The sequence below is a fragment of the Aspergillus melleus genome (assembly GCF_016097325.1).
Source record: "Aspergillus melleus strain CBS 546.65 chromosome Unknown contig5, whole genome shotgun sequence".
NCBI classification, from domain to species: Eukaryota; Fungi; Ascomycota; class Eurotiomycetes; order Eurotiales; family Aspergillaceae; genus Aspergillus; species Aspergillus melleus.
Window position 1 is genome coordinate 1,380,362 of NW_025763374.1, and position 15,535 is coordinate 1,395,896.

General features: G+C 51.8%; 11 protein-coding genes across 11 annotated transcripts; 4 read left to right on the forward strand and 7 right to left on the reverse strand.

Moving 5' to 3' along the window:
• Positions 1 to 465: 465 nt before the first annotated feature.
• On the reverse strand, positions 466 to 1,272 carry RAI1_1 (DXO/RAI1 family decapping nuclease; the record flags this gene model as incomplete). The annotated part of the gene is made up of 3 exons (XM_046090623.1): positions 466 to 842; positions 922 to 1,092; positions 1,149 to 1,272. 3 exons carry the CDS (start codon positions 1,270 to 1,272, stop codon positions 466 to 468), a joined length of 672 nt encoding a protein of 223 aa, XP_045946598.1.
• A 104-nt stretch (positions 1,273 to 1,376) lies between these two features.
• Positions 1,377 to 1,943, reverse strand: RAI1_2 (decapping endonuclease targeting mRNA; the record flags this gene model as incomplete). The annotated part of the gene is made up of 4 exons (XM_046090624.1): positions 1,377 to 1,416; positions 1,473 to 1,504; positions 1,566 to 1,808; positions 1,869 to 1,943. 4 exons carry the CDS (start codon positions 1,941 to 1,943, stop codon positions 1,377 to 1,379), a joined length of 390 nt encoding a protein of 129 aa, XP_045946599.1.
• Positions 1,944 to 2,274: 331 nt separating this feature from the next.
• LDX57_008904 (protein GET4) lies at positions 2,275 to 3,543 on the forward strand (the record flags this gene model as incomplete). The annotated part of the gene is made up of 4 exons (XM_046090625.1): positions 2,275 to 2,318; positions 2,422 to 2,678; positions 2,741 to 2,893; positions 2,954 to 3,543. 4 exons carry the CDS (start codon positions 2,275 to 2,277, stop codon positions 3,541 to 3,543), a joined length of 1,044 nt encoding a protein of 347 aa, XP_045946600.1.
• An 83-nt stretch (positions 3,544 to 3,626) lies between these two features.
• LDX57_008905 (uncharacterized protein) lies at positions 3,627 to 4,339 on the reverse strand (the record flags this gene model as incomplete). Its single annotated transcript, XM_046090626.1, has 3 exons — positions 3,627 to 3,718; positions 3,813 to 3,881; positions 3,955 to 4,339. 3 exons carry the CDS (start codon positions 4,337 to 4,339, stop codon positions 3,627 to 3,629), a joined length of 546 nt encoding a protein of 181 aa, XP_045946601.1.
• Positions 4,340 to 4,705: 366 nt separating this feature from the next.
• On the forward strand, positions 4,706 to 6,020 carry RFC4 (replication factor C subunit 4; the record flags this gene model as incomplete). The annotated part of the gene is made up of 5 exons (XM_046090627.1): positions 4,706 to 4,794; positions 4,858 to 5,078; positions 5,143 to 5,242; positions 5,306 to 5,728; positions 5,795 to 6,020. The coding sequence occupies 5 exons, from the start codon at positions 4,706 to 4,708 to the stop codon at positions 6,018 to 6,020; spliced, it is 1,059 nt and encodes a 352-aa protein (XP_045946602.1).
• A 285-nt stretch (positions 6,021 to 6,305) lies between these two features.
• Positions 6,306 to 7,405, reverse strand: LDX57_008907 (polysaccharide deacetylase family protein; the record flags this gene model as incomplete). Its single annotated transcript, XM_046090628.1, has 4 exons — positions 6,306 to 6,435; positions 6,496 to 6,599; positions 6,660 to 7,237; positions 7,300 to 7,405. The coding sequence occupies 4 exons, from the start codon at positions 7,403 to 7,405 to the stop codon at positions 6,306 to 6,308; spliced, it is 918 nt and encodes a 305-aa protein (XP_045946603.1).
• A 457-nt stretch (positions 7,406 to 7,862) lies between these two features.
• Positions 7,863 to 8,396, reverse strand: LDX57_008908 (uncharacterized protein; the record flags this gene model as incomplete). Its single annotated transcript, XM_046090629.1, has 1 exon — positions 7,863 to 8,396. One exon carries the CDS (start codon positions 8,394 to 8,396, stop codon positions 7,863 to 7,865), a length of 534 nt encoding a protein of 177 aa, XP_045946604.1.
• Positions 8,397 to 8,815: 419 nt separating this feature from the next.
• LDX57_008909 (uncharacterized protein) lies at positions 8,816 to 9,773 on the reverse strand (the record flags this gene model as incomplete). Its single annotated transcript, XM_046090630.1, has 4 exons — positions 8,816 to 9,040; positions 9,100 to 9,372; positions 9,438 to 9,459; positions 9,520 to 9,773. The coding sequence occupies 4 exons, from the start codon at positions 9,771 to 9,773 to the stop codon at positions 8,816 to 8,818; spliced, it is 774 nt and encodes a 257-aa protein (XP_045946605.1).
• Positions 9,774 to 10,342: 569 nt separating this feature from the next.
• Positions 10,343 to 12,799, forward strand: LDX57_008910 (CeGAL family transcription factor; the record flags this gene model as incomplete). Its single annotated transcript, XM_046090631.1, has 6 exons — positions 10,343 to 10,437; positions 10,536 to 10,640; positions 10,727 to 11,755; positions 11,831 to 12,343; positions 12,401 to 12,428; positions 12,485 to 12,799. The coding sequence occupies 6 exons, from the start codon at positions 10,343 to 10,345 to the stop codon at positions 12,797 to 12,799; spliced, it is 2,085 nt and encodes a 694-aa protein (XP_045946606.1).
• LDX57_008911 (uncharacterized protein) lies at positions 12,485 to 14,834 on the reverse strand (the record flags this gene model as incomplete). Its single annotated transcript, XM_046090632.1, has 3 exons — positions 12,485 to 14,155; positions 14,224 to 14,520; positions 14,598 to 14,834. 3 exons carry the CDS (start codon positions 14,832 to 14,834, stop codon positions 13,061 to 13,063), a joined length of 1,629 nt encoding a protein of 542 aa, XP_045946607.1. The 3' UTR covers positions 12,485 to 13,060.
• Positions 14,835 to 15,118: 284 nt separating this feature from the next.
• LDX57_008912 (uncharacterized protein) lies at positions 15,119 to 15,382 on the forward strand (the record flags this gene model as incomplete). The annotated part of the gene is made up of 1 exon (XM_046090633.1): positions 15,119 to 15,382. The coding sequence occupies one exon, from the start codon at positions 15,119 to 15,121 to the stop codon at positions 15,380 to 15,382; it is 264 nt and encodes an 87-aa protein (XP_045946608.1).
• Between the last annotated feature and the right edge of the window lie 153 nt (positions 15,383 to 15,535).

Genomic DNA, 15,535 nt, shown 5'->3' on the forward strand with positions numbered 1-15,535 from the left:
CCCAAGAATTTAGTCCCTCGTATGCAGCTAGTCAGCTGCAACTATAGTTCTCAGGCATCCGAACAAGAACTCACGGCCGTCGCCTTTCATACATAGAGCCCACACCTGCATCTCGAATCCAATGGCGTGTGAGGTACCCGTTCGTGACATAATATCAAGAACGGTGTTGGGAACTGCCACGCCACAAGTTCACCAGTGAAGATCTGCGCGTAGTTTGTGCCCTTCGCTGGCCAGAGGCATTCATGAGATCGCTTCAGGAATAGCACTCGTTGGCTAGGGATGCTTCGCACTTGCAGACCTTCATGGAGCCAACGGTCAAAGGTGCACAGGCAGGGCGTTGATCAAGACGAAGAACGCCAAGTCGAAAACGACGAAGAAAGAATATCACCTGTCCCGGTCTCTTTGGTCTTGAAAACTTCGATCACTGACGATTTCTCAGGCTTTCGAATTCTCCACGTGCCTTCTTCACATATTGTTGATTTTAACCCTCGTGCACATTAGCAGGTTATTACCAATATCGAGAGCAAGGGGACGAGTCATACAGTCGAGAAACTCGGCCGCAAAGTTGATGCAGATATTTCCGTCCCATGTCCCTTTCCCAAATTTCTTGACCTTGCCGGGTAAGCTGGCCGTATCGAGCTCCTCGAGCCGGTGGACAATGCCTTGTTGATCACGGAAGCCCACAATAATCTTGGGGACGCCAAGTAGGAAAGACTGAGCCCAGAACTTCAGAAGTTTCCGCTCGTATTTAACCATATCCCGATCATTCCTGATCTCGGCTGAGGTTTTAAGCTCCACCCAGTTGATCGGATCTTCTTTGCGGTCAGGTTTGGAATCCCAAACTATCAGATAAGGTTAGAAGGTTCAGCCGAGATCGAAAGAGTAACAGAAAAAGGCTTCCGTTCTTGAATTCTTACATACCGGCATCGACCTCTCCACCGATAACTAGCCGGGTACTACCTATTCCTGTCCGAACAATAGAGCAGTACTGTGCATTGTTGTTCACGACCAAGTCTTCACGACCCTCAATCTCGCTGCGGGGAGTCGAATCCCATGTCTGATTGAGGAGGGATAGTGTCTCGAACTTATAACCTACATATTGTTAGAGGGTGATGACACAGCGGGGACGGAGCTTGTATAGACAGTACCCCAGTATGCCATTAGTTCCTGGGAAGCCATTCCCGGAGGCATTCTCTGATTGTGCTGTATTTGCTTTTGCTGGTTTTTATAGGCATTGTTTTCTTCGATGAATCTAGCACCTGTCAGAGCCATTACTGGTTAGGATGGTAAGTTTCGAGGCCTACATACATCGTTCCCTGAAATTTGAAGGTCAGCCGGTAATTGCCAAATTTACCAGGGACCAGGACGCCGGGAGTTCATTCACTCACCTGAAAATTAGTCGCGTTCATTTCCCACCTACACTTGTGTGAGCGAGGCTGGTCAAACAGACAAAAAAGGTAGAGCTCACTAACCCGTTCATCGTATCAAACGGAGCGGTCAAGATCTAGGCGATGCCATTAGAGAAGACTTCCACAAGGAACCTGGTCGATGGTTCGACTACTGACCTTGGTCATCATGCCTCTCCAGGTGATGATGTCGGTCTCACACTTCTTCCCCGTTTCTTTTTCGTGAGCGATGATCGTCTCAAGAAGGGCATCTAGATGTTCATCTGCTGCATCATCCAGTTTCTGGAAGGTATCAAAGCCGCGATTTAAATCTGCGGGAAGACTGGGCGGGTAGTAGTACCGCAGGGACGGCTCTCCCAGATGAAATTGATGTTCATCATCGTACGAGAAACAAGTAATTTCCTAGACGATCGTTAACAGCCCGACGTATTTCTACAAAAAAAGAGAGAGGAACGAGCGCACCCTAGGACGTCGAATGGAGGTGCTGGCGCCATAGAATCGGCCGATGGGCTGCATGTTAAAGACCCTACGAGCCATTATGATTCAATTAATTCTTTTGCGAAGCCGTGCATTGGCTGGTTATGTATGTCTGGATATTGGGGGAAACACTTGAGATAGTCGAGGTGAGAGTCGAGAATCTAGTAGTAGTTAGTAGTAGTAGTGGTTAAGTAAGGGTAAGTCCGGAGTTTGGCGTTGGCAGGTAACTTAACGTAACGTGCCAGAGCAATTCTCCCCCCACCTTGAACTTGTGATTCCCTTCCGGATTCTGGCAACAAGTGCAACCACCAACGATTTGCTTCGACTGCCTACTATCCTCTTGCTGTATCCAAACTTGTTTGCAGCTCTCGCGGGGAGCTCAGAAATCAAGATGACTTCGCGCATCGACAAGACTATTGCCCGTCAACGAGAAAAGTGACTCTTTTCCATGTTTGTCCTTGGCTAACCCACGCTCTACGCTGGGGTTCAATTATCATGTCTACGAGCGATACTAACCGTGATATGTCGTCTCCTCCAGGATCGCCTCCGGGGCTTACTACGAAGCGCATCAGCAACTACGTGTCATCGCCGCGCGATACATCAAACAAGCAAATTACGATGCTGCCGCGGAGCTTCTGGCTGGTGGCGCGACCGCCCTTTTGAGAGCCGGATCGCAACAAGGTGCATCCGCTAGTGGAGGAGATCTCGCCATTATGCTGGTTGTCGAAGTGTATACCAAAGCAGGCTGGGAAATCGTGGGAGGCGATAATGATACAGACGGCCGTGCTCGGAAGAGTTAGTACCGAAGCCGCTATGGATGGGGCGCGCCTTGGCTGACGACTTATCGTTCATAACAGAGCGCCTTATCGAGCTTCTTCATGAGTTCCCTCCGGAGGAACCCACTCGCAAGCGGTTTATCCAGGAGCTGATCGGCTGGAGTGGGCGGTTTGGGCCCTTGGAGAGAGGAGACCCGGAGTTGCATCACGCAGCCGGATCCGTTTACGCCGAAGGTCCGTATTCATGTCGAGCCTTTTATCTTGAAATCGTTCATTCCTAATTACAAGTTGCAGACCATGAACCGTACGATGCCGAGAAGCATCTTATCCTCGGAACGTCTGAATCCGCCGAAACTCTGGCCAAGCTCGAGTATGAATGGTATACTAATGATGAACCGCATACTGCGGCTATCTATGCATCACGCGCGGTGTTCCCGTACATTCTAACGGGAAACCTGCGCAATGCCAACAAAGCCCTCCTTATCTTCACATCGCGGCTCTCTGCCTCCAATCCCACTCTTAACTCGCAAGGGATTAGCAGTGCTAGTACCGATGTGCGAGTCTTTCCCGCGCTGCCGCTGCTAAATTTCCTCAATATGCTGCTTCTTACGATTCAGCGGGGTAGCGCAGACCTGTTCAAGCAGCTCACCGCGCACTATGCGGCGCAAATCCAAGAGGTGGGCCTATGGGATGACGCATTGGCCCAGATTGGGGAGCAGTATTTTGCGATCAAAATCCCCCGGCAAGGTAACCCGTTGTTGGATATGATGGGCAGCATGTTCTTCGGAGGGGGTCAAGAGGGTGCGGGAGGTCGGAGGGTACAAGGAGGCCGGGCTCAATCGAAAAAGGTTGAGGCCGCACCGGCGAATCCGGAGCTCGACTAAACAGAATGCGGTTCCTTGTAATATAGGTATGCGCGGGGGTCGTGTTGCGGGCGAGCATGCATCTTTGTCCGCTTGCACTGTTATCAGAGCCCTGCGTCCGGTTCGTACATCCAATTGTCTTCGTCCAATTCAGCTACTTTGTTTCGGAGGCTTTGGTGGACAAGGTTTAGAATTTCTTCAGAGGTTAGCTTGGAGTCGGCGGTGGCCGGTATGGAAGGCAAGGTTATTCAGGCTATAAGATTGGCGATCACACTGTAAATGACACTCACCAGCTGGCTCGCTGCTCAATTGCCGGTTACGGCTTCGGCACATCATTTCAACTAAAGTCGCCTCCATTTCTATGTTCCGGAGGATCACAGTTAGCATCATCTCATTTTCGCCAGGGGGGGAGCAATGATGTTGGCAGCGTACTCTCTTTTTCACGTTGGCTCATACCTGCCTGCCCCGAAGAATCAGTACCTCCAGCGCTAGGGCCTCCAGAGACGCCCCCGCCTTCAACATCCTCCATCTCCTCTTCGCCCTCCCGTCCAGCAATCGGCGGAAGAACGGGGATGTCAAGCTTGTAGCCGCCATTCTTGTCGCGGGTCACAATTTCTCCGTTGTCGATCGGGCCAGAGCTGAGAGAGGATGTGGATTCGGACGCGGCGGCAGATATCATGTGAGAGGAAAGACCGGAGCCACCATGGTTAGCGGCGCTGCCAGTAGGTGGCACTGAAGCATTAGAAGGGGCGGTAGACACCGGCCGCCTGCTGAGGTGATGATGAAAGATATTGCGGCGGACGGAGGTTGCTCCCATTGCGAATCAGTACGTCAGTTCTCTTGACGGTGGAAATCGAGTGGGATAAAAATATAAAAATGCGCTACCATATGGAAGCGATGCCGATGGGTGGGCAATTGACTATTGAAAATGTCTGGTGAAGTAGACGTGAGTTGGAGAAAGGCGGAGAAGGAACGGATGCCCGTATCTGTATGTGCTGTACCGTACAGATGCCCTGTCCAGAACGTAAAGTATGTAATACTCCGTCATGTCTCGTAATGGAGAATTAATCCCAATCGGGTCAAATCCACATCGAAGCTCGACGCGTCGGTTTTCGCGTCCTTCTCGACACCGGCAGCATTGCTACCTCACCACCCTGTCCCTACGCATCCCAGTTCTTTCATCATGGCCCCAGCTGAATCGTCAGCTAGCGCTGCCCGCAATGGCCTCAAGGCTGTCACAACAGGAGCTCCGCCCGACTACGAGCTGCCTTGGTATGCATACGACCAATCCTTTCGTCTCCCTGAAAGATAGCTCTGACGGATAGCTACCTGCAGGGTCGAGAAATACCGTCCTGTCTTCCTCGATGACATCGTCGGAAACACAGAGACCATCGAACGGTTGAATATCATCGCGAAAGATGGAAATATGCCGCATGTGATTATCTCCGGAATGCCGGGTATCGGAAAGACGACTTCAATTCTGTGTTTGGCGAGACAATTATTGGGCGATGCATATAAGGAGGCAGTCTTGGAACTGAACGCTAGTGACGAGAGAGGTATGCAACTGCAAATGTTTCACTAGAGATCCGGGAGGTCATCGGCGTCTGACAAGCCCTCCAGGTATCGATGTGGTCCGCAATCGGATTAAGGGATTTGCCCAGAAGAAAGTCACGCTGTCCCCGGGCCGTCACAAGATTGTCATCCTTGACGAAGCGGATAGGTACGTGTGCAGACGGGGCTACCCATGACTGTTTTGTGTCTGACTGTGTCCATCCGTCTTTAGTATGACGCCTGGTGCTCAACAAGCGCTGCGACGAACGATGGAAATCTATTCGTCTACCACGCGATTTGCATTCGCCTGCAACCAGTCAAATAAGATCATCGAACCTATTCAGTCACGATGCGCCATCCTTCGCTATGCCCGTTTAACCGATGCTCAGGTTGTCAAACGGTTGAAACAAGTTTGCGAGGCCGAGAAGGTGGAGCACACCGAAGATGGAATTGCTGCGCTGGTGTTTAGTGCCGAAGGAGACATGCGTCAAGCGATCAACAACCTTCAGAGTACATGGTCTGGCTTCGGATTTGTTAGTGGAGACAATGTCTTCCGGGTTGTTGATAGCCCCCATCCTATCAAGGTCCAAGCAATGATCAAGGCTTGCTGGGAAGGCAAGGTGGATGCTGCCTTGGAATCGCTGAATGAGCTGTGGTATGTTCTACGATCAGGGAATACATTGGAGGAGCTCAAGAACAGCAATACTAATGTCTCCTATAGGGACCTAGGATACTCCTCTCATGACATCATCAGCACCATGTTTCGTGTCACCAAGACCATCCCAACGCTGTCAGAGCATTCAAAGCTGGAGTTCATCCGAGAGATCGGTTTTACCCATATGCGCATTTTGGACGGCGTACAATCCTTGCTTCAGTTGAGCGGTTGCATATCGAAACTCTGCAAGATCAACATGAAGCCACAGCTATTTGAGCCTCCGAAGGCCTAAGCAACGAACAAAAAGAAAATAATAGACCGAAACGACATTTCTTCCCTGGCATATCCTTTGGTTGGTGTTTTTGGGCGTTGGGATAGCACAGGCAAAATTACTCTTTATTTGAATTCCAACATGCGAGTTGTATACGGTTCTTAGGAGACCTGATGCTCGAAGAAAGGTGTTAGGTATTATCACATTCACATTAGACTAGGATAAATCACAATACAGCCGATACGCAGAGAGGGACAACAGATCTGCGGGACATGACGAAAGCTGAACCCATGGCATACTTTGCTATCATTTCAATATAGGAGCGGACGGCATCTTCGCGCCCTCCGGCGGCTTGTTTTTGCTCTTGAAATCATCACACATTTGTTCCATGGTCACCCATTCCACGCCCTCATGCTTGTTGATATGCTCGATGATCCTACAAATTGATCAGCACTCAAAAGCTTATCATCGATCGTCATGATCGCGATCAGCTTACCTCTCGTGCATGAGAAGAACATGTGGGCGGCCCGACACATCCGGATGGATGGTCATGGGGAAGATAAACTCGTCATATTCTCGATAAAAGTAGTCAAAGTGGTCCTGAGATAAACCGATCAGCTGCAGATCAATTAGAGGGAGATTCGGAACAAGAATACACACCTTCCAGAGATCCTCGATGTCTCTGGGATTGACCCATCCGTGGCTGTTGGGAGCTGACTTGATAAACATCATCGGAGGCAAGTCGTCGATGTACCAGTTACCCGGGATCTCTACCAAACCGGTGTCCTGGCCGCGATTTAAGGGTTTCATCCATGTTTCAGCCTTCTGGCTGTAATCAATCTTCGTCCAGGTGTCGCCCGTACGGAGCCAATACATCTGGCAATCGTGGTGGGACATGGAGTGGTCGTATTCCACCCCATAGGAGAGCAAGAGATCCGTCATCTCTTTGCTCGTCTCCCACCACGGTGCAACCATCCCGCGAGGTGGCTTGCCGCAAAAGTCTAGGATCATACGATAGGTCTTATCCAGGATGTCCCGCTGCTGCTCCATCGTCATATCTGAGGGGTTCTCGTGGCTGTAGCCGTGCAATCCAATCTCATGGCCGGCGTCCCGGATCTTGGCGCATTCTTCCGGGAAGGTCTCGAGAGAATGACCAGGAATGAACCACGTTGCTTTGATGTCATATTTCTGGAACATCTTCAGCAGGCGCATGGTGCCAATGTGGCCGGCGAACAAGCCTGCCGGTAGAAATCAGTATCAGTGTCGGTACTCTATGCATTCGCACGGCGACCAAATTTACCCCGACTGATGTCATTAGCGCTGTCCTCGCCGCCGTATGATCCCAGCCAACCTGCCACGGCGTCGATATCTACTCCGTAGCTGACCAAGACTCGTTTCTTGCCCATGGTCTCTTCTTGCTGTTTTCAAGTTGAAGGAATGAGGTACGGGTTGGGCTTAGAAAGGGCTCGACAAGGTTGCAGGAATAACCGATGGAACAAATGCGCCGAGTATGGAGTACGATTGAAGGAAACGATCAGAACAGTGAGCGATCTTCGGAGGGGAGACTGAATTCTATATAAACGAAACTATCTAAGAGTGGGGAAGCCCAGCGATGATAAGACCCATGGCTTATCGAGCGGCATTAACCCTTACTAAAGCAGCCATCTCTGTCTCCGACCTCCTCTTATCGTCCATCATCTACTCCAAGTCTCCAACTCGCTGGTTGTTACCCCAACGTCCGTGATCGCATGCCCCCACCCGAGAACCGAAAAGTGGGGGAGGCTCTTCAGGGCAACCTCCACCATGTGCACACTACTCAGTAGTTCCCAGATATCAGGCGGATTAGGTACTGTTACCTGCGCATTACCCTCTCCAAATTTTCTCAATAGCACTTGCAGCTCCTAGCACTTTCTCTTCATTTAGCTTCGGCCCGATGACCTGTACCCCAATTGGGTGGCCTTCCGAGGCCTTTACATCGTACAGGCCCCAGTTCCAGGCGTCAAGCTCATTGCGTGGTTGATATGGCTCCGCCGGAAGGTCATCCACACCTTCTCTCGCCTGGTCGATGGGAAGAGTGACCGCGGGGTAGTCAAGCAGATTCCAAATCTTCGTGTAGCCAACCCATCGCACTTGGCGATGGGGAATTGCCAAGTGCGGCATGGTGGGGGACAAGAGGACATCAACTGGCTGTCCCGACGCCGATCGTGCGGCGTTCCACTTGTCGAGGTATTTTTTCTGCAGTGCAATCTTTTGCTTATTGAGTTGCCAGTAGTCATAGACCGAAATGGCCTCCCCGCGCTTGACGAGCGCTTCCACGTGGGGGATGAGTGGCTCTCCGGCTGCATCAACGTCGCGACGGATGTCTTCACAGCCATCGGCAGTATAGTAACGATCCATGAGCCGGATACATTCTAGATGATCTGATGTATCCCAGACAAGCAACTCATGGCCCGCGGCTTGTAACTTCGTTGCTAATTGCCGGAGCACCCTCTCGATAGGAGGGTGGACTTTCACCACGCCGTCATCCAGAATCAAGCCTATTACCAAAGGTCGACTTTGTACGGACTGGAAAACCCCCTCGTTCCATTCGAGAGGAGCGCATCTGGGATCCCGCTCCCAAGGTCTGGCGTTAGCTATCAGCCGACTCACGTAGCATATGGAAGACAGATCCCGAGCCATTGGACCGATGGCGGAAGGAACGTGTTCCTGTCCCTCAGTGGAGACTGGAACTCCGTAGTATGGAAGCCTGCCGCTCTGCTCCGAGGTTATTACTACGTACCAGGAGTTGGGATTCATCATTCAGGAAGAGGGTTGTTCTAGGTGGGAAGCAACGGCGAGACACTCACACTAGGTTTGAATCCGTACAAGCCCATGATGTTCTGAGGAATCCGGACACTACCGCCTATATCGGTTCCTAAGCCTAGCAGAGAGCCCTGTAAGGCCAGAAGGACACTCTCTCCCCCGGTCGAGCCACCTGGTGTGAATGCAGGGTTTCGGGGGTTGACAGTCAGGCCCCATAGAGGATTCTCCGTTTCTGCCCACTTCGCAATTGATTAGATTTAGTCTTTCGTGATATGACCAACTAGAGAGGGGGGCATACCATGATGCTCTGCGGCAAATTAGATTTAGCCAGCACGATGGCACCCATGTCTTTCAGCATGTGAATTAGGACGGCATCGTCGGTAGCAGGCGCAAAGGAACGTCCCACATAGCCAAGAGTGGTGTCTACCCCTTTGACATTAAACTGGTCCTTCACGGTGAGCGGGATACCGTGGAGCGGTCCCTTGAGTTGGCCGGTCTCTTGGAATTCGCGATCCAAAGCTCGAGCCTGTGCCAATGCCTCTTCAAACACCACCTCTGTGAGACAATTGGTCTATCGATGCCCTACCGTGGTTAATCAGAGCTCCGAAGGGGACAAGGCCTCTCATCAATCCATACCAGTTGGTGCGCTATCACAGCCCTAGGATGACGAACGTCAGTTCAACTCAGGGTCTGCAATCCCGCGGGGAAGACCGGGTACCTCTTGATATAAGCCAGGGCAACTTGCTCGGCGGTGAATTTGGCAGTCTTTAAGCGTTCGAGCAAGGAGCCTATATTGTCAATCTCCGTGATCTCCTGCGAAAGAGGATCGTCCCGAAGACATGAGCGATCCTGCAAGCGGCGGACCTGAGGGGGTCGCTGGTCCACATCCGAGACCATGTAGGGCTTTAACAAGCGATCGCGCTGGGAGCGTTTCTCGGCGACGATCTGCGCCCATGACTGATGACTACCCATGTTGTGTTTCTCGGAGGCTGAGGATATTGATGTGAAGGTATAGGTAGTATGTGATCATGAATGTGATCACTGAAGCTATTTATACGGTGGGGTCGAGATAAGGTCATATTCTAATTAAGTGGAGGAGTTGGAGAGGATTGGAGTACATATAAGATGGATAGAGAGATGGACAGAGGTATAAAGTACACAAGTATACTCCGTAGGTACATAACTAACTATGGAAGTGCAGGGAGATGACGTACCATACGATACCGGAGGACGGACGGACAATACGGTCCGACGGACACGAGCCTTGATGCCTTGTCTTTCCCTTCCCGTAACGCGGGGGCCTCCGCGGCCGGTCCTTTTTTTCGTTTTTTCTCTCTCTCCTGCCCTTTTCTCCAGATCTTCTGCACCTCGGATGCTCCTGCATAATCCCCCTTCTTTTTATTGATTTTTTTGCTTCTATCTGTGAGAGGCATCAAGAAGCCAACACCCCAGTCCCGCCGATTGTGGACCGGTTCTAGTCGCTCTAGTCTACTCCGTTCAAGTCATTTAATCGAATTGTTCTGGAATTTAATTATGCCAGCATGAACCCGACCTCGGATGCCGCCGTGCCAACCCCGACGGGGGCCATTCGCACAGATTCCCGAAGGAAGGCCTCGGGGACTATCGCGAAAAGAGCGTGCGACCAATGCAAATTCCGCAAGATCAAGGCAAGCAGACGTCTTTCCCCTTTCCTCTCGCCACTCCAACAGTGGGGGTGGATGCTAACCTAGTCAGTACGGCTCAACAGTGCAGTCTGTCGCACCCATGTAAGGCCTGCGTTTCCATGGGCTTTGATTGTACCTTCTTCCAACCACAGAAGAAACGGGGTCCAACCGGACAGTGAGTTTTATCGAACCAACTGAATCTCGTCGGGGATCGATTGTCGGATTCTTTCTTATCATTCAATGTCATTGGATCCCAAAAAGTCGCGTATCGCAAATCCGACAGCAGCAAACCCATCTGCCGGCCAAAAGCCCGCGGCCTCAAACCGACCCTCAATCGTTTCCCGCCCCCGCCTTTCCCTATCCACCGGAGGCGCCGTTGCCGCAGGGAGAACAGCTCGGCGCGGTTCCTCCCATGCAGGAGGCCGCGCCGTGGCATATGTCCGCTGAACCTCATCATCTGCCCGTCGACCTTGCGCCGGCCCATGCCCCTCCTTCCATTGCCACCGGATGGGGCGCAGATGCCTCCTCGGTTGATTCTCGTAGCAATAGCGGAATCAGCTGGAATGAGAGAAACGATGTCGAGTATTGGCTGCCCGATAATCTGGATGGCCAGATGCCAATCTTTGATTTCCCGGGTAGTAATATCTACCTCAAGACGTCCCTGCCGTCCATCATACAAACCGAATCGGCGGACCCGGCGCGGATACCTCAACCCGTCGAAGCTTCGAATCTCCCCGTGTCGAGCGTTGGGGCCCCTCACGCCGAATCGAGTGGACTGAAGACCATATGGCCCCCTTCCATTGTCGAAGCAAACATGATACCATGGATCGACGTCTACTTTGACCGCTTGCATCCGACCTTGCCCGTCCTAAATCGATCGTCCCTATTCGTCCGAATGTTGTCGCAGGAGCATCGGAGGAACCCGCAGTTTGGTTCGATGTTATTGTCGCTGTGTGCCTTTTCTTTAACCCAGCCAATTGAGATTGATGAACGCCCCACATCCCAATCCCGCGCCGGTCAGGCTAGATTGATGATGAACGAAGCCACCAAGATGCGGAGCTGCTCTGATTTTGGGGAGCATCCGACTATCGAGGCTGTCCTAACGAGCTTTTTCCTCTTTGGCTGTCTCTTCGGCAGCAACCAGCATAATGCGGCGTGGCTCCGCTTACGAGAGGCTCTTGATCTTGCCGCTACCTTGGGGCTCAACAACCCCGACTCATATAGGGAGCTTTCTAGTGAAGAGAAGGGTCAACGTTTGCGAACATACCTTGTCTTATCCATCACAGAGAGGTAAGCCACCTCTCTCTCCTCTCTCTCTGTCTATCCTGCACTTCAATCTAACTTGCTTGTTCCCCCAACCCAAAGAGCCTATGCACTGCAACGCAGACATCCTATAACCTTCTGGGGAAAGCCAGGGTTTAGTATGCGCTCGGTTCACGATTTCATCCACAGCGCAACGCATAGCCTGGTATCGGGTATCATTGTTCACAATGAAAAGGACGCCAAAGGCATGATGGGGTTGGCCCGTTTGATGGAATTATTTGATGCGGTTGATGAGGATGTTGTTGATTGCTGGAATCGACGATGCAGCATAAATGCTGGATACTGCGACAGGCTTACCGAGGCGAAGGCCTTAGCCATCCACCAAAACCTCAGTCGTGTCAGTGAATCGGAGCGATATAAGGGGTACGACTGGTTTGAGCGCAGCAAGTCCGCTTCAGGTGGCTCTCGCGGGGCCTATCCGGCCATGGGTCTGCGGGAGACCCAGTGCGCCGATGTCTTTATCACCAAAAAGTGGCTCCAAAATCGTGTATGGGTTCTATGCTCTGCGCATGGTCTTTTGAAGCCCACGTCAGATCACGAAGAACTCTGTTTCACGTATGCTGTTTCAGTCGCTAATGACACACTAAAGATTTGCCAGTCCTTACGTCTTAGCTCCATGGAGGCACATGGAATAGGCCTTGTGAGTGTCTAACATCAGCAGGGGACATTTCTTTCACTCCAAGCTTACCAGATCAGGTCGAAAAACTGTACGATATCGCCATTAGTGCCATCGGTGTATCGCCCAACGCTCGGTCCCCCGGAGGAGATGGATTCGTTCTCGGTCCCGCCGTTGAGAATGCGTCTGGCTCTGGAGTATCGTCTACAAATCTGACAGGATCGATGTCGCAATCTCCACGTGCCGCCCCGCTATCACATTCCCTGGCCGAGGATTTCTTATTGCTGCTTGGCAGTCTTCGGGGCGGCAACCACCCATTCTTGGAAAAGTACAAGACGTTCTTGGGTACTTCGCATACAGACGACAAATCAAACGCGAGCTGGACTCCCCAATAAAGCATGTCTTTCGAAACATGTGTTTTGTAATTTTTTCTTCTTCCCCTCTCTTTATCTGGATACCTCCCCTTTCTGTCGCTATCATTTGCGGCGATACGATATACACATGTTTATATATTAAGTGGGACGCATTAACTCCTGGATGAGGACCAAACCGATTGCTGCGCACATCTCAAGCTACCGAGGATAAGGAATTTGTGTCTATTAGGTTGATATACATACACGCCAAGGACGACGGAATTGTCCCTCACCCCCACAGGCTTAGGACCCGGATTTGCTCGAAGATACTACGGTCTGTCCATGTGGAAAACACTTGCCCGTCCGGGCTCGTTCTGAAGTCTGATACTGTCGCCATTTCCGCGCCGGTACTTTAGCCTCATACATCTCGTTGATTTCTGCAAAGGTCCGATCTTTGGTTTCGGGCATGAAGAAGTAGGTAAACACTAGAATGCACGCCATGCATCCAGCAAAAATAAGGTAGGCCCTGGCTCCTAGGCCTGCCGCGTCAGCCGTCGTTAGCTGCGGAACGACGAGCGTAGTGATCACGGCGGTGATTTGCGCACAGGCAATTGTATAGGCCATGGTGTGGTGGCGGAGCTTGGGAGTGGCAATCTCCGAGGGCATCAGATTGGACAACGACGCAAACGAAGAGGCCCAGAAGAAATTGAATATAAAGGACAAGGCTGCGATTGCCTGGATTGACTGCGCGTCGCCTCGGCTGAACGCCAGGCTCCCGGCCACGGCGTCGATGATGAACAGGGCACTCATTCCTACTAAAGCGGTTGGACGACGTCCCCTTCGGTCGATCACGAGAGGTGCGGCTATCGCCCCGGCAAGTGTGCAACATGATGCGATCACGGTCAGAGAGAAGGGGTCCTTGGTACCCATCTCAGCCAGGAACACCGTGCTGTATGTCGTAGACAGGATCACGCCAGAGATCTGATTCAAGGAGTAGAAAGAGCCGGCAGTTATGGTTCGCCGAAGGTGTTGTCGCGTGAAGATCTCCCAGAAATTCCCACTGGCTCGCAGTTCTCGCTCGGTCTGTTCGCTGAGCTGAATGATGCCCAGCTCTTCTTCTACCGCCTGTGCGTCGAACCCGCGCAGCTTCTGCAGGCTCGTCCGGGCCTGCTCCATGCGGCCTCGGGCGACCAGCCACTGGGGGCTCTCCGAGACAGGGAGTGTACAGATAAAGAGAACTCCAGGGACGGCGGTCTGAACCGCCAAGGGGATCATATACGACTCTCTGCCCCCTAGTTTTTGGGTCACAAATACCACAATTGTTCCTATCAACCCAGCCATCACATTTAAGATATTGATCATCGAAACGCTCCGGCCTCTCATCGAGGAGGGGACTATCTAGTCAAATGCAAAGTTTCAGTCACACCAGACGACCTCTTGAGGCAATAGGTTGAGCTCATCCTCACCTCGGACAAGTATAAGGGAACAGTGCCATTGGCGATGCCCATGGCGATGGCGTTCAGAAACCGACCCGAGACAAAAGCTGCCAGGTTCGGTGCGAACAGCTGAAGCAACCCGCCGCCAACCGAAATAACATATGCAATCAGCACGGGTGGTTTGCGACCCAGTCGGAAGTTCAGAGGCGAAGCTGCGAGTCCTCCAAAGATCGAGCCCACCAGCGGAACCGAGAAGATGATGGTCTGATTGCGAGCCGTCATAGAGTAGACGCCCGTTTTAGGATTGAGGCCTTGATATCGATCCACCTAAATTTTTCAAAAAAGGATCAGCTCTGATATGTATGTTTGTACATATATACCGTCGGGTATGCCAGCGAACTCACAAAGGGTTCCAGCGCAGCCACTGGCGATATGATCTTATCATCGAAGCCAAACAAGAACGACGCAGCCCCGAAGACCACGCAAGCCAGCATCAACGCGAGATTGACGGCCGACTTCCCTGTCGACGCAGGAATCATCTCGTCCGGGAAGTCCACATGTTGGACCTCGGTCGACTTGCTTGAGCTTGACATGGCCCGGTGGAAGTCGATTGATAACTTCGAGTTCAACGAGGCCGTCATCTGGGAGGGCGTAACGATGAGGTCGGAGGGACAGGGCCTGTCTGTCACCACCGCCTCTTTCGCGGGACGGGAAGATTTCACGTCATTTCGTGAGAGAAATCGAGGGTGTGGAGCAGTGGGATAGGATCGACTGAGACCTTGCCAGAATTCCCCAGATCGGTTCAAGTCACGTCTCCCCCAGGAATCAGGAAATGTTTCACCGGCGCCGGTTACGGAAATAGTATAGAACGTGGAATTTCAGATAAACAACGTCTGAACGCCAGATCCACTCCGCTGCACCCAACATGGGCGGCTTCGATACAGTCTTCCGGGATCTCAGGGTCCCGATCTCGCCTAAACTCGAACAATTGGCCGAATGCTTGCAGAACGTTATTCCCCCTGATTCACCTGGCCCGCGTTGCCTGCGTCTCCGCCACCGCATTGACTTTGGCAAGTTTGGCTGCCTAATTTTGACCCACGAGGGATTGATTTTCCCCGAGGAACCCCCGGAAATCGTCCTCCCAGCCATGGTTCCTGGTGGGGACCACTGGACTGCAGTCTGCAAGTGAAGCCTGTAAGAAACGTCTTGATCGAATCGCATTATTTGATTAATTATGTGTATCAATAGATTTCATGTACCCGTCCCACCCATTCATGATTATAAACACTCTTCCGCTTCTATCAAACATGTTGAGAAAAGGAGACAACTCGACCTTGCATTG